At 43.6% G+C, this 17,149-nt stretch overlaps 1 protein-coding gene across 1 annotated transcript in view; it reads left to right on the top strand.

Moving 5' to 3' along the window:
* Window positions 1-14,175, top strand: part of LOC111971121 (cholecystokinin receptor-like) — a 46,701-nt gene extending 32,526 nt beyond the window's left edge. Inside the window, exons 2-4 of the mRNA XM_023997913.2 lie at window positions 8,554-8,815; window positions 13,007-13,134; window positions 13,550-14,175. Coding sequence (XP_023853681.1) covers window positions 8,554-8,815; window positions 13,007-13,134; window positions 13,550-14,124 — 965 coding nt within the window. The 3' untranslated portion in view covers window positions 14,125-14,175. The remainder of the gene's footprint in view (window positions 1-8,553; window positions 8,816-13,006; window positions 13,135-13,549) is intronic.
* Window positions 14,176-17,149: the final 2,974 nt, after the last annotated feature.

Here is a 17,149-nt window from a genome sequence, read left to right on the forward strand (position 1 = left end):
AAATCAGAAATGATGGCTGGATTCACAAGATCTGTATCTTTCATCTGGTGTCTTGGACTTGTGATTTAATGATATTTAGATGCTTGTATTTACTTGTGACGCTATGCTAGGCTATGCTAGTCAGCTTTTTTACTGTGGGGGGTGCTCCCGGATCCGGGATGAGTACCAACTAAAGGTTAATCACGTAATAATTAAACATAGTTAATTGATTTGATAAAATAGATGTCATCACATTAATGATAGTCACGTCACGACAGAGTGCTAATGGTGGGTCTGGTATTGAAGTTGTGGATCTTTCTGAGGGAGGATTAGTGGGTGGACTATATTAGAGCGAGTCTCGGGTGGTGGGTAATGGCTGCTGGTTTAGTGCAGGTACAGTATGCCTTTATTAATGCTATTTATCTTCACTGCTGACTCCTTGTCTGACTGCAGACCGATTGAGCGCACTCCCTCAGTGCAGCTTCATACATATTCATGTAGGCAAACACAGTTTGGGTTGAAGATTTTCACTAAATTGTTTTCAGTCAAGTTTGAAACCAATTACAAGGGTGTCCTTGGGTAATATAATGCACTTTAGAGATCTAACATTGAGCAGGACAGAACGACAACGGTGTGATTCCATCAGTGTGAGGCTATTTGTCTGGAATGTAATGTACTTCGTGTCTTTACTTAATGATAAGCTAAAGAGGCTTCACCATTTGTCTTCCCTTTTTTGGTGGCCTACTGGCATCTCTGATGTGTCAAGCCTGCTCAAATATATAGAAAGTGTGTATCACTATCAGACCTGGAAATATAGTATTTGTTTTCATTCAAATATGTTTTCTGCTTCTTATGGCTGCAATCCCGTTAATGGGATCGATATGACAACAGCCAGTGAAAGTGCAGGGCACCAAATTCAAACAACAGAAATCTCATAATTAGAATTCCTCAAACATACAAGTATCTCATACCATTTTAAAGGTAATATTGTTGTTAATCCCACCACAGTGTCCGATTTCAAAAAGGCTTTACAGCGAAAGCACCACAAATTATTATGTTAGGTCACCGCCAAATCACAGAAAAACACAGCCATTTCTCCAGCCAAAGACAGGAGTCACAAAAAGCAGAAATAGAGATAAAATTTATCATTAACCTTTGATGATCTTCATCAGATGACACTCATAGGACTTCATGTTACATCATACATGTATGTTCTGTTCAGTAAAGTTCATATTTATATAAAAAAATCTCAGTATACATTGGCGCGTTATGTTCAGTAGTTCCAAAAACATCCGGTGATTTTGCAGAGAGCCACATCAATTTCCAGAAATAGTCATAATAAACGTTGACCAAAGATCAAGTGTTATACATGGAATTTTAGATCCACTTCTTGTCAATAGGGGGGCGCCATTTCGACTTTGTAAAAATTAGTTCCCAAATTAAACTGCCTCGTACTCAATTCTTGCTCGTACAATATGCATTATTATTATTACTGATTGGATAGAAAACACTCTCTAGTTTCTAAAACCGTTTGAATTATATCTGTGAGTAAAACAGAACTCGAGTTGAGCAATCTTCCTGTCAGGAAGTGAGAAATCTGAAATTGTGCACTCTGTTCCTGGGTCAGTTAATTAAATTTGCAATTATTCTATTGGTCGACAAGCACTGCATACGATTTCCCTAGATGTCAGCAAGTTTGAGGTTTGGAATGGTGTTGCTAGGTAGATCTGAGGCAGTATAAAGGCTCATGGAACGGGGGGTGCAGGCTTTTCAACGTTCGCCATGACGCGAGACAGACCTCAGGATGGCATTCTGAAAGCTCACGTTATCGCGTTAGATATATCCGGCTCTGTTTTTATTCGATATAGGTATTATAAAACATCATAATGTAGTATTTTAAACCGAGTTATATCAGTTTACATGAGTATATGCGATTTTCGGAATTTTCTTTGTGCTGCGTTATGAACAGTTGGACACCTCTGCGCCACATAGCTAATGTTTGCTGCTAGTTCCAAAGTTGAAGAGACATTCTACAGACCGAGCAACGATTATTATGGACAAAGGACAACTTGCCCAGATTCTGATGGAAGCTCATCAAAAGTAAGAACATTATAGATGTTAATTCGTATTTCTGTGGAAAAATGTAAAATTATATTCCGCCATTAATTTCGGCACGGTCTCGCTGTAACGCACGTGTATGTCGTAGTAACGTTAATTTTACAAATCTAACACAGCGGTTGCATTAAAACTAATGTATCTTTCATTTGCTGTCCAACCTGTATTTTTTTAGTCAAGTTTATGATTAGTTATTGATTAGATTAGGTGCCTCTCCAAGATGGCCCGGACAAGTTGCTTGAAGTTTGGCTACTATTCACATTGTATAAACCACGATTTGTGCCGCTACAATGCACATTTTCGAACAACCCTGTATGCATTGTGTAATTTAATGTTACAGGACTGTCATCTGATGAAGTTTATGAAGGTTAGTCAAAAATTATATATCTTTTGCTGGTTTGTTACGATCGCTAACCTTTGCTGCTGGTAAATGGCTTGTGTTTCTGGCTATTGTGGTAAGCTAATATAATGCTATATTGTGTTTTCGCTGTTAAAACACTTAAAAAATCGGAAATATTGGCTGGATTCACAAGATGTTTGTCTTTCATTTGCTGTACACCATATATTTTTCAGAAATGTTTTATTATGAGTATTTAGTTATTTGACGTTGGTCTCTGTAATTATTCTGGCTGCTTCGGCGCTATTTCAGATTGCAGCTGCAATGTGACTGTGATTATACCTGAAATATGCACATTTTTCTAACAAAACATATGCTATACAATAATCGTTGTAAGGCTGTCGCTCTCCTCATCCTTCGACAGGAGGAGAGAAGGATCATCAGACAAATCGCATTAGGGAAATCATCTTTTATTTACGACGATGCACACGAAACAAAACATTTCAAAAATACAAAACAAAAAACGACTTAGACGAAACCTGAACATAACTTACATAACTAACGTACACTTACGACAGAACAGACTACATGAACGAACGAAAACCGAACAGTCCGTATGGTGCAAGACATAAACAGATACGGGACATCACCCACAAACAAACAGTGAGAAACCACCTAAATATGACTCTTAATTAAGGAGAACGCAAACACCTGCTCTATTAAGAGCCATACCGCAACCAAAACAACATAGAAACAGATACATAGACTGCCCACCCAAACACACGCCCTGCCATAACACATCAAAACAACATAAACAGTCGACGTTACATCTGTTATAAGCTGTCATCTGATGAAGTTGTTCTTGGTTAGTGACTATTTATATCTTTATTTGTCGAATTTGTGGATAGCTACCTATGCAGTAAGAAAATGGTGGGGGGAAAAAATTGGGTCTTTTGCTATCGTGGTTAGCTAATATAAATACATATTGTGTTTTCCCTGTAAAACTTTTAAAAATCGGAAATGCTGGCTGGATTCACAAGATGTTTATCTTTCATTTGGTGGCTTGGACTTGTGATTTCATGAACATTTTATTATACGATATCCCTGTCGCTTTAGGCTAGGCTATGCTAGTCAGCTTTTTTGATGGGGGGATCCCGGATCCGGGTTTGTGGACTCGTTAGAGGTTAATGCAACCGCTGTGTCAGATTTCAAAAAAGCTTTACGGTAAAAGCAAACCATGAAATATTCTGAGGTCGGCGCTCAGAGCCCAATCAAGACAAAAATGTATCTGCCATTTTGTGCAGTCAACAGAAGTCAGAAAAGAACATTAATACATATTCACTTACCTTTGATGATCTTCATCAGAATGCACCCCCAGGAATCCCAGTTGCACAATAAATTTACATATACATTTACATTTAAGTCATTTAGCAGACGCTCTTATCCAGAGCGACTTACAAATTGGTGCATTCACCTTATGATATCCAGTGGAACAACCACTTTACAATAGTGCATCTAAATCTTTTAAGGGGGGTTAGAGGGATTACTTTATCCTATCCTAGGTATTCCTTAAAGAGGTGGGGTTTCAGGTGTCTCCGGAAGGTGGTGATTGACTCCGCTGACCTGGCGTCGTGAGGGAGTTTGTTCCACCATTGGGTGCCAGAGCAGCGAACAGTTTTGACTGGGCTGAGCGGGAACTGTAATTCCTCAGAGGTAGGGAGGCGAGCAGGCCAGAGGTGGATGAAGCAGTGCCCGTGTTGGTGTAGGGCCTGATCAGAGCCTGAAGGTACGGAGGTGCCGTTCCCCTCACAGCTCCGTAGGCAAGCACCATGGTCTTGTAGCGGATGCGAGCTTCAACGGAAGCCAGTGGAGAGAGCGGAGGAGCGGGGTGACGTGAGAGAACTTGGGAAGGTTGAACACCAGACGGGCTGCGGCGTTCTGGATGAGTTGTAGGGGTTTCATGGCACAGGCAGGGAGCCCAGCCAACAGCGAGTTGCAGTAATCCAGACGGGAATGACAAGTGCTGGATTAGGACCTGCGCCGCTTCCTGTGTGAGGCAGGTCGTACTCTGCGAATGTTGTAGAGCATGAACCTACAGGAACGGGTCACCGCCTTGATTGTAGTTGAGAACGACAGGGTGTTGTCCAGGATCACGCCAAGGTTCTTAGCACTCTGGGAGGAGGACACAATGGAGTTGTCAATCGTGATGGCGAGATCATGGAACCGGCAGTCCTTCCCCGGGAGGAAGAGCAGCTCTGTCTTGCCGAGGTTCAGCTTGAGGTGGTGTCCGTCATCCACACTGATATGTCTGCCAGACATGCAGAGATGCGATTCACCACCTGGTTATCAGAAGGGGAAAGAGAAGATTAATTGTGTGTCGCAGCATAGCAATGATAGGAGAGACCATGTGAGGATATGACAGAGCCAAGTGACCTGGTGTATAGCGAGAATAGGAGAGGGCCTAGAACAGAGCCCTGGGGGACACCAGTGGTGAGAGCACGTAGTGCGAGACAGATTCTCGCCACGCCACCTGGTAGGAGCGACCTGTCAGGTAGGACGCAATCCAAGCGTGGGCCGCGCCGGAGATGCCCAGCTCGGAGAGTGGAGAGGAGGATCTGATGTTCACAGTATCAAAGGCAGCCGATAGGTCTAGAAGGATGAGAGCAGAGGAGAGAGAGTTAGCTTTAGCAGTGCGGAGCGCCTCCGTGACACAGAGAAGAGCAGTCTCAGTTGAATGACTAGTCTTGAAACCTGACTGATTTGGATCAAGAAGGTCATTCTGAGAGAGATAGCAGGAGAGCTGGCCAAGGACGGCACGTTCAAGAGTTTTGGAGAGAAAAAGAAAGAAGGGATACTGTCTGTAGTTGTGACATCGGAGGGATCGAGTGTAGGTTTTTTCAGAAGGGTGAACTCTCGCTCTCTTGAAGACGGAAGGGACGTAGCCAGCGGTCAAGGATGAGTTGATGAGCGAGGTGAGGTAAGGAGAAGGTCTCCGGAAATGTCTGGAGAAGAGAGGAGGGATAGGGTCAAGCGGGCAGGTTGTTGTGGCGGCCGGCCGTCACAAGACGCGAGATTTCATCTGGAGAGAAGAGGGGAGAAAGAGGTCAAAGCACAGGGTAGGGCAGTGTGAGCAGAACCAGCGGTGTCGTTTGACTTAGCAAACGAGGATCGGATGTCGTCGACCTTCTTTTCAAAATGGTTGACGAAGTCATCCGCAGAGAAGGAGGAGGGGGGGGAGGGGGAGGAGGATTCAGGAGGAGGAGAAGGTGGCAAAGATCTTCCTAGGGTTAGAGGCAGATGCTTGGAATTTAGAGTGGTAGAAAGTGGCTTTAGCAGCAGAGACAGAAGAGGAGAATGTAGAGAGGAGGGAGTGAAAGGATGCCAGGTCCGCAGGGAGGCGAGTTTTCCTCCATTTCCGCTCGGCTGCCCGGAGCCCTGTTTCTGTGAGCTCGCAATGAGTCGTCGAGCCACGGAGCAGGAGGGAGGACCGAGCCGGCCTGGAGATAGGGGACATAGAGAGTCAAAGGATGTAGAAAGGGAGGAGAGGAGGGTTGAGGAGGCAGAATCAGGAGATAGGTTGGAGAAGGTTTGAGCAGAGGGAAGAGATGATAGGATGGAAGAGGAGAGAGTAGCGGGGGAGAGAGAGCGAAGGTTGGGACGGCGCGATACCATCCGAGTAGGGGCAGTGTGGGAAGTGTTGGATGAGAGCGAGAGGGAAAAGGATACAAGGTAGTGGTCAGAAACTTGGAGGGAGTTGCAATGAGATTAGTGGAAGAACAGCATCTAGTAAAGATGAGGTCAAGCGTATTGCCTGCCTTGTGAGTAGGGGGGAAGGTGAGAGGGTGAGGTCAAAAGAGGAGAGGAGTGGAAAGAAGGAGGCAGAGAGGAATGAGTCAAAGGTAGACGTGGGGAGGTTAAAGTCACCCAGAACTGTGAGAGGTGAGCAATCCTCAGGAAAGGAGCTTATCAAGGCGTCAAGCTCATTGATGAACTCTCCAAGGGAACCTGGGGGGCGATAAATGATAAGGATGTTAAGCTTGAAAGGGCTGGTAACTGTGACAGCATGGAATTCAAAGGAGGCGATAGACAGATGGGTCAGGGGAGAAAGAGAGAATGTCCACTTGGGAGAATGAGGATCCCAGTGCCACCACCCCGCTGACCAGAAGCTCTCGGGGTGGCGAGAACACGTGGGCAGACGAGGAGAGAGCAGTAGGAGTAGCAGTGTTATCTGTGGTAATCCATGTTTCCGTCAGTGCAAGAAGTCGAGGGACTGGAGGGAAGCATAGGCTGAGATGAACTCTGCCTTGTTGGCCGCAGATCGGCAGTTCCAGAGGCTGCCGGAGACCTGGAACTCCACGTGGGTCGTGCGCGCTGGACCACCAGGCAGCGGCCACGCGGTGTGAAGCGTTTGTATGGTCTGTGCAGAGGAAGAGAAGAGGGATAGATAGACACATAGTTGACAGGCTACAGAAGAGGCTACGCTAATGCAAAGGAGATTGGAATGACAAGTGGACTACACGTCTCGAATGTTCAGAAATTAAACTTACGTTGCAAGAAATCTTATTGACTAAAAATGATACAGTGCTGCTGAAGTAGGCTAGCTAGCAGTGGCGCGTTGTTGACTTAGTTTGAAAGTGTAGCTGGCTAGGTAGCCTCGGTAACTGGCTAGGTAACCTCGACAATTACTCAAAAACTACACAATTATCTTGACAGCAAAGACAACTATGTAGCTAGCTAACACTACACTAACCAAGTCGTTCCGTTGTAATGTAATAGTCTCTACAGTGCTGCTATTCGGTAGACAGTAGACGTTGGCTAGCTGGCTAGCTGCTGGCTAGCTAGCAGTGTTTCCTACGTTAGAGGGACGACAAAATAGCTGGCTAGCTAACCTCTGTAAATTACGATAATTACTGTAATCTACACAATTATCTTGGATACGAAGACAGCAAAGACAACTATTGAGCTAGCTAACACTACGCTAATCAAGTCGTTCCGTTGAATGTAATAGTTTCTACAGTGCTGCTATTCGGTAGACGTTGGCTAGCTGTGGCTAGCTAGCAGTGTTTCCTACGTTAAGGACGACAAATAGCTGGCTAGCTAACCTCGGTAAATTAAGATAATCACTCTAAAACTACACACTCAAACTACACAATTATCGTTGGATACGAAGACAGCAAAGACAACTATGTAGCTAGCTAACACTACACTAATCAAGTCGTTCCGTTGAGTGTAATAGTTTCTACAGTGCTGCTATTCGGTAGACGGTGGACGTTGGCTAGCTGGCTAGCTGCTGGCCAGATAGCAGTGTTGACTACGTTAGGACGACGAATTACGATAATTACGCAATTATCTTTGATACAAAGACGGCTATGTAGCTAGCTAAGAAGAAATTGCTAAGATCAGACAAATCAAACCGTTGTACTATAATGAAATGTAATGAAAAGTTATACTACCTGCGGAGCGAAGTGCGAAATGCGACCGCTCGCTCCAACCCGGAAGTGTTGTCAGAGCATGGTCAGAGCATGTTCATGTCATGGTAGACCTTACTCAATCCCCTCTTATTCGGCCCCACTTCACAGTAGAAGCATCAGACAAGGTTCTAAAGACTGTTGACATCTAGTGGAAGCCTTAGGAAGTGCAAAATGACCCATATCCCACTGTGTATTCGATAGGCAATGAGTTGAAAAACTACAAACCTCAAAATTCCCACTTCCTGGTTGGATTTTTTTCTCAGGTTTTTGCCTGCCATATGAGTTCTGTTATACTCACAAACATTATTCAAACAGTTTTAGAAACTTCAGAATGTTTTCTATCCAAATACACAAATAATATGCATATATTAGCAACTGGGACTGAGGAGCAGGCAGTTTACGCTGGGCACCTCTGGGCACCTTTTCATCCAAGCTACTCAATACTGCCCCGCAGCCATAAGAAGTTAATTGAACTTGCCTTGCTCAATAGAGACAATAGAATTGTCCCAAAAGTTTAAACCCCGTACATCTGGCACTCCAGACAGAAAGAAAATAAAACAAGTACTATTTGAACCCAGGTCTGATCACTGTTGATACTGTCATTTTAATCTCTCTCTTATTGACCCCTCCGCCTTCCCTGCGTTCCCATAGCGCTCTCCGTCAGCATCTCCACCTTCAGCCTGGTCGCCATTGCGACCGAGAGGTACAGCGCCATCTGCAACCCGCTGAAGTCGCGGGCGTGGCAGACTCGTTCCCACGCCTACCGGGTCATCGCTGCCATCTGGGTGTTGTCGTTGGTCATGATGGTGCCCTACCCAGTGTTCAGCCACCTCAAGTCCTTCCCCAAAGCCGACCGAACTACGGGGCACATGTGCCGCCTGGAATGGCCAAGCGGTGGGGTGGAACAGACGTGGTGAGTGAGTTTCTGACTGGAGACCTCTAGTGCAGTGGTCAGAACGGGCTTCTGACCCGTCCCTTAGATAATATCCTGACACTAATTGTCAGTTCTCGTGTGGTAATTTCAAAGTAAGCTGGCATCAAAGGAACATAGATTGCCAGTCCCTTGTTCAAAAAAGTATCTTGGGTTTGTTCGGTTTGTTTTTATGTTTGATTGCTTTTATTGAATAGATCTGTTTCAAAATAAATATTTTCTGATCAGGGAAGCAATGAAGCATTTTATGCTATTTTCAATATATTTCCACTGACATTACATTTGCCCAAAATTAAAGTCTTCCCTTTTCCCCCTGCAAGACTGAACAGAATTGTYATAGCCGGACATTTAGGAGCACCACAGCAACATCTAAGGCAAAGCAATTATATTTTAGGACAGATTAGTTCGCATTGACTCAGGGCTAGGGAAGCAGTTTTGGAAGGTACTCCACTCTAAAGATCAGCAGTTTAGTAAACAATGGTCTACGATTAGTAATATAGCTAGAACAAAGTTCCACTGCCCGAGTTTCTGCATCTGCAGTTCAAGCYCAGGCTTTTTCTGTAGAAACTGTTGCTGTTAAGTTTGTGCACAATTTGCCCATAATCAAACAGAGAGGCTGTGGAGCAGAGCAATTCAAGGAAGATTGACATTCTCCAGGGGTTCTCCTCAGCCTAATAGAGCACTCTCGTCTCTCTCCCCCAGACCATACTTCTTATGTTTTACACAAAATAAGCTCTCTCTCTGCAGACCTTRTTACTTTGATTGTAAACTCAGCAAAAAAAGAAACGTCCCTTTTCAGGACCCTGTCTTTCAAAGATAATTCGTACAAATCCAAATAACTTCACAGATCTTCGTTGTAAAGGGTCTAAACAATGTTTCCCATGCTTGTTCAATGAACCRTAAACAATTAATGAACATGCACCTGTGGAACGGTCGATAAGACACTAACAACTTACAGACGATAGGCAATTAAGGTCACAGTTATGAAAACTTAGGACACTAAAGAAGACTTTCTTCTGACTCTGAAAAAYACCAAAAGAAAGATGCTCAGGGTCCCTGCTCATCTGTGTGAATGTGCCTTAGGCATGAGCCCGGATCTCAATCCCATTGAGGGCGTCTGGGACCTGTTGGATCGGAGGGTGAGGGCTAGGGCTATTTCCCCCAGAAATGTCTGGGAACTTGCAGGTGCCTTGGTGGAAGAGTTCRGTAACATTTCACAGCAAGAACTGGCAAATCTGGTGCAGTCTATGAGGAGGAGATGCACTGCAATACTTAATGCAGCTGGTGGCCACACCGGATACTGACTATTACTATTGATTTTGACTCCCCCTTTGTTCAGGGACACATTTTTCCCTTTCTGTTAGTCACATGTCTGTGGAACTTGTTCAGTTTATGTCTCAGTTGTTGAATCTCGTTATGTTCATACAAATATTTACAGTTAAGTTTGCTGAGAATTAACGCAGTTGACAGTGAGAGGACGTTTCTTTTTTTGCTGAGTTTAGTTGTTCACTGATTGCGGCCTGTCAGAACCTCCCACCCCATCCCCAGACTATACTTATTTTTCTTTTACACTACAACCACAAGAGTCCTTTGGGGATATACAGTGGATTCGGAAAGTATTCAGACCTTATTCTAAAATGTATTAAATAGTTTTTCTTCCCCTCATCAATCTACACAAAACCCCATAATAACAAAGCACTGTATGAATGCAAAACCCTAATTTTTTCAAATGTATAAATAAATAAAAAACATAACTATTCCATTTACATAAGTTTTCAGACSCATTTCTCAGTACTTTGTTGAAGTACCTTTGGCAGCAATTTCAGACTCGTCTTTTTGGTAATGATGCTACAAACCTGGCACACCTGTATGAGAAGTTTMTCCCATTCTTCTCTGGAGATCCTCTCAAGCTCTGATGTTGGATGGGGAGAGTCGCTGCGCAGCTATTTTCAGGTCTCTCCAGAGATGTTCGATCGGGTTCAAGTCCGGGCTCTGGTTGGGCCACTCAAGGACATTTCAAGACTTGTCCCGAAGCCACTTCTGCATTGTCTTGGCTGTGTGCTTAGGGTCCTYGTCCTGTTGGAAGGTGAACCGTCGCCACAGTCTGAGGTCCTAAGCACTCTGGAGCAGGTTTTCATCAACGATCTCTCTGTACTTTGCTCCGTTCATCTTTCCCTCGATCCTGACTAGTCTCCCAATCCCTGCCGCTGAAAAACATCCCCACAGCATGATGCTGCCACCACCATGCTTCACCGTAGGGATGGTGCCAGGTTTCCTTCAGACGTGGCATTCAGGCCAAAGACTTCAATCTTGGTTTAATCAGCCCAGAGAATCTTGTTTCTCATGGTCTGAGAGTCCTTTAGGTGCCTTTTTGCAAACTCCGGGCGGGCTGTCATGTGCCTTTTACTGAGGAGTGGCTTCCATCTAGCCACTCTACCATAAAGCCTCATTGGTGGAGTGCTGCAGAGATAGTTGTCCTTCTGGAAGGTTCTCCAATCTCCACAGAGGAACTCTGGAGATCTGTCAGAGTGACCATCGGTTTCTTGGTCACCTCCCTGACCAAGGCCCTACTCCCCGATTATTCAGTTTGGCCACGTGGCCTAACTTCTTAGATTTCTTGGTGGTTCCGAACTTCTTCCATTTCAGAATGATGGAGGCCACTGTGTTATTGGGGATCTTCAATGCTGCAGAAATGTTTTGGCATCCTTCCCCAGATCTGTGCCTCAACACAATCCTGTCTCGGGGCTCTACGGACAATTCCTTTGACCTCATGGCTTGGTWTTTGCTCTAACAGAAACTGTCAACTGTGGGACCTTATATAGACAGGTGTGTGCCTATCCAAATCAAGTCTTGCCAATTTAATTTACCACAAGTGGACTCCACTCAAGTTGTAGAAACATCTTAAGGATGATGAATGGAAACAGGATGCATCTGAGCTCAAYTTTGAGTCTCTGAATATTTTTTATATACATTTGCAAAAACTTCAAAACCTGTTTTCGCTTTGTCATTATGGAATATTGTGTGTAGATTGATGAGGATTTAAAAAAATATTGAATCCATTTTAAAATAAGGCCGTAACCTAACAACATGTAGAAAAAGGGAAGGGGTCTGAATACTTTCCCAATGCAATGTATCTCTTTACAGTGGCAGGTACAATATTTTTTATCGGATTTATATTATAATGTGTATTGATATTCAAAAAATGATCATAGCAGCGGTGACAGTAGATGTCATCAACAAGCACACAAAATATAATATCTATCATTTTCAGTTACTACAATATACTTCAGAAAAGATGCTATTGAAACACAACTAGTACTTAGTACTTTTGTACTTTTGGTGACCTTTTTGAGGCTGAGCATCTTGGTGTAATGGCTAAGGTGTTGGACTGACAGTCACAGGAACTGTTCGAGTCCATTACGGGCTACTCCCCAAATTGGCTATTAAATCAGAGTGTGTAATTATGATTATGCTTACAAATGATGCCAGCCATGAAGAATCCTCAAATAATGTGAAACAGAAATATTAGTGTAGCACCTGTTCCTCCCTTCCATGTTCCTCTCTGACGACAGAGAATCAGGATCAAAGACTAAACAAAAGATGAACCGAAACCTCTAACCTCTATTTACTTCCTCTCTGTATGTCCCTGCTTCCTGTCACCTTTTGTCCCCCCACCCCTGATATGTGACCCACTATCAAACAGAGTACTGATGAAAAGCTTTGAGTATCAGAGGCTGCATTGATGAATGAATGAGAGTCTAACCTGCTGCAAAGGCTGACGGGAGATGAAAAAGGAACCATCCATGGAGGATGTTCAGAGGAAAACACCCACGCACCCATTATAATTGCACACAACACAACATAAGGGCTTCCTCTCTACTTATTCTCAAAGTGTGTGGAAGGAACAATAGTGGATTTGTACTTTTTTTGTATACGGCCAAGTTGATAGCATCCGGATGATGTAAAGATAATTGGTAAAATGTTAATGACCACCATAGAAATATTATAAAATGCTATGACCACAATGATCAAAGTCACTATTTTATCTTCCTGTCTGGCTTCCTGTCCCTCTTTCCCCTCTGTCTTTCTCTCCCTCTTTTTTTCCCTCCCTCCCTCTTTCTTTCCTTCTTTCTCTCATTTTCCCTCTTTCCCCTCTCTCTCCTTTTTTCTCAGGTACATGCTGTTGCTTTTAATCTTGTTCTTCATCCCTGGGGTGGTGATGATCGTTGCCTATGGACTCATCTCCAGAGAGCTGTGCCGGGGGATGAAGTTTGAGCTGGACCAAAACAGAGAGAGCAGTGGTGAGACTCCTACACCACATGTATCTCCTGTTGTGGATTTGATTGAACATCTAATTTGTTTCTTAAATTACATAAGTGAAGTTAAGGTTTTGGGTAAGGGATTGGGTTTTGGGGTTTTGAAATAGGTTTGTGCTGGGTAGAAGCAATGWGAGCAAGGACTAGGATTAGGGTTTTTAAAACAGGAAAAAATAAGGCTGGGGCCAGGGTAAGGGTTTTGCAATAATAGAGTAACTMTTTTTTCATAAGGCCTATTTGTTTGTGTATGCATGTTCCCCACAACGCAGGCTTATGTCATCAACTCTTTGCTTATGCTATTATTAGTCATGTACTCTTTCTTCAACATACACACATACACTCACCTACACACTTACACCCAATGTAGACCCACTTACACACTTCCATGTACATTCCACAGCACTGAAGAACGGAGTAAAAACCACCGCGACAACCAGCAACAACGACACAGACGATGATGGCTGCTACATCCAGATGCCRAAGAAGCCACMGTCCATGGAGCTGTCTACCCTCACCACCCCTACTCCGGCATCTCCCAAACCCAGAGTATCCGCTGAGCACCCTCGGAGCAATACCTCGRAGGCTAAACTCTTGGCCAAGAAGCGCGTGATCCGCATGCTCATCGTCACTGCCGTCCTCTTCTTCCTCTGCTGGATGCCCCTGTACACGGCCAACACGTGGAAGGCTTTCCACATCAGCTCAGCCCACCGGCTCCTCTCGGGGGCACCCATCTCGTTCATCCACCTGTTGAGCTACACATCGGCGTGCGTTAACCCCGTTATCTATTGTTTTATGAATACACGCTTCCGCAAGGCGTTGCTCACCACCTTCGCCCACTGCCGTCCGCCCTGCTGTCGGCGCCGCCGGGGGATGCGGAACGGCCGGGATGATGAGATGACAGTGACAGGGACTATTGGTCCTTCGTCCATGTCCAAGATCAGCTATACCACAGTGAGCACCGCGGGGGCCTACTGATTAGTTGTGAAGGGGGCTAGGGGTACAGTGTCCACATTAGGACAGCCTCAGTCTCAGCAGGACTTCTTCCTAATATGGACCCTGTATAGGGGGAACACAGGGGGCTGTAGCAGAATTCTTGTGCATTTCTTTGCTTGTTTGCTCCTATCTGATTAGCTGCAGGTGTTTATGCTCTTTGTGGAATACTTTATTGACTATCAAATGTCTGTGGTCTATAGTGGGCATGATAAATATTCAACCCCCTTGGATTTCTTCACATTTTATTGTGATACATACTGGGATTAAAATTGATTTAATTGACATTTTTGCCAACGATCTACACAAAACACTCCGTAATGTCAAAGTGGAAGAACATTTTTTAAAGATGAATGAAAATTTAAAAAATCATTCCCCCCCTGAGTCAACACATGTTATAAACACCTTTGGCAGCGATTACAGCTATGAGTAATCTTGGGTAAGTCTCGAAGTGTTTTGTACACCGGGATTGTACAAGATTTGCCCATTATTCTTTTCAGAATTCTTCAAGCTCTGTCAAGGTTTTGGGGATCACGACTAGACAGCAATTTAAAGTTTTGCCATACATTTTCAAGCAGATTTAAGTCAAAACTGTAACTTGGCCACTCAGGGACATTCACTGTCTTCATGGTAAGCAACTCCAGTGTAGATTTGGCCTTGTGTTGTAGGTTATTGTCCCGCTGAAAGGTGAATTCCTCTCCCGGTGTCTGGTGTAAAGCAGACTTAAGAAGGTTTTCCTCTTGGATTTTGCCTGTGCTCAGCTCCATCCCATTTATTTTTGTCTTTGCCAATATCAAGCGAACGTATACCACAATGCAGCCAACACCATCATTGAAAATAAGGTGGCAGTTAGGCCAAAAAGTGTATTCCTTTGCCGTGTTTYTTTGCAGTATTACTTTAGTGYCTTGTTGCATACATATGCATGTTTTATTCGGTATATTTATTCTGTATATTTGTATTCTTCATGGTCCCCATGGTGACCATGGTCCCCATGGTGACATCCTTGAGCAGTTTTCTTCCTGTTATGCAGCTCAGTTCAGAAGGACGACTGTATCTTTGATATTTCTGGGTGGTTTAATACATCATCAACAGCATAATTACTCACTTTTTTCTTTTCTTTTMTTTATTTAACCTTTCTTTAACCAGGCAAGTCAGTTAATAACAAATTCTTATTTACAATGACGGCCTACCAAAAGGCAAAAGGCCTCCTGCGGGGACAGGGAATWAAAAAAAWATATATTATAAAATATAGGACAAAATGCATGTCATGACAAGAGAGACAACACAACACTATATACAGAGAGACCTAAGACAACAATATAGTATGGCAGCAACACATGACAACACAGCATTGTAGCAAAACAACAGGGTAGCAACACAACATGGCAGCAGCACAACATGGTAGCAGCACAAAACATGATACAAACATTATTGGGAACAGACAACAAAGGGCAAGAAGGTAGAGACAATAAAACATCACGCAAAGGAGCCATAACTCTCAGTAAGTGTCCATGAATGAGTCTTTGAATGAAGAGATTGAGATAAAACTGTTTGTTGCAGCTCGTTCCAGTCGCTAGCTGCAGCGAACTGAAAAGACGAGCGAACCAGGGATGTGTGTGCTTTGGGGACCTTTAACAGAATGTGACCGGCAGAACGGGTGTTGTATGTGGTGGATGAGGGCTGCAGTAGATATCTTAGATAGGGGGGAGTGAGGCCTAAGAGTGTTATATAAATAAGCGTCAACCAGTGGGTCTTGCGACGGGTATACAGCGACGACCAGTTTACAGAGGAGTATAGAGTGCAGTGATGTGTCCTATAAGGAGCATTGGTGGGAAATCTGATGGCCGAGTGGTAAAGAACATCTAGCCACTCGAGAGCACGCTTACCWGCCGATCAATAATAATCTAGCATGGGTAGGATGGTCATCTGAAACAGGGTTAGTTTGGCAGCTGGGGTGAAAGAGGAGAGATTACGATAGAGGAAACCATGTCTTGATTTAAATTTAGCCTGCAGCTATRATATGCGCTGAGAGAAGGACAATGTACCGTCTAGCCGTACTCCCAAGTACTTGTATGAGGTGACTACCTCAAGCTCTAAACCCTCAGAGGTAGTAAACACACCTGTGGGGAGAGGGGCATTCTCTTYAAGGTTAAGGGCAGAGAAAGCTTGTTGAACACTAAGAAAGCTTTGTTGTAGATCGTTTAACACAAAATCCGAGGAGGGGCCAGCTGAGAATAAGACTGTATCATCTGCGTATAAATGGATGAGAGAGCTTCCTACTGCCTGAGCTATGTTGTTGATGTAAATTGAGAAGAGYGTKGGACCTAGGATCGAGCTTTGGGGTACTCCCTCGGTGACAGGCAGTGGCTGAGACAACAGATGTTCTGACTTYATACATTACACTCTTTGAGAGAACTCGATTATAAGCATAACGCTTAAATGTCAGATTTGTTTTTGTTACCAATCTATCAATCACTTTCTTTATGAGGCTTTCAAAAAGCTCCCTGGTGTTCGTAGTTGAATCTGTGCTAAATTCAATACTTGACTGAGTGACCTTACATATGTTGTATGTATGGGAGCCAGAGGAAGGGGTAGTCATAAAAAAAATTGTCAACCCCTATTATTTCATAGAGAGTTAGTCCATATATTTTACTGCTGAACTTATTTAGGTTTGCCTAAACAAAGGGGGTGAAAACGTATGCAACAACTATATCTTAGTTATTTAGTTTTATTAATTTGTACACATCTGTAGATGTATCTTTTCACTTTGACATTTTGGAGCATTTTGTGTAGATGAAAGACAAACAAATTACAATTAATGCCATAAAATGTGATAAAACCCAAGGGGGGTGAATACTTATGATGCCCACTGTATGTGTGGTTTATTTATAGGACTGATTACCTGAATATATAAAGTATTTCAAATACAAAAAGGAATGTATACATCTTATGTAGTGCTGTATATGTAATGTAAATGTTTTCGTGTTACTGTATCACACAATGAGGAAAA

The sequence above is a fragment of the Salvelinus sp. IW2-2015 genome, linkage group LG12, assembly GCF_002910315.2.
Source record: "Salvelinus sp. IW2-2015 linkage group LG12, ASM291031v2, whole genome shotgun sequence".
In the NCBI taxonomy this organism is placed as follows: Eukaryota; Metazoa; Chordata; class Actinopteri; order Salmoniformes; family Salmonidae; genus Salvelinus; species Salvelinus sp. IW2-2015.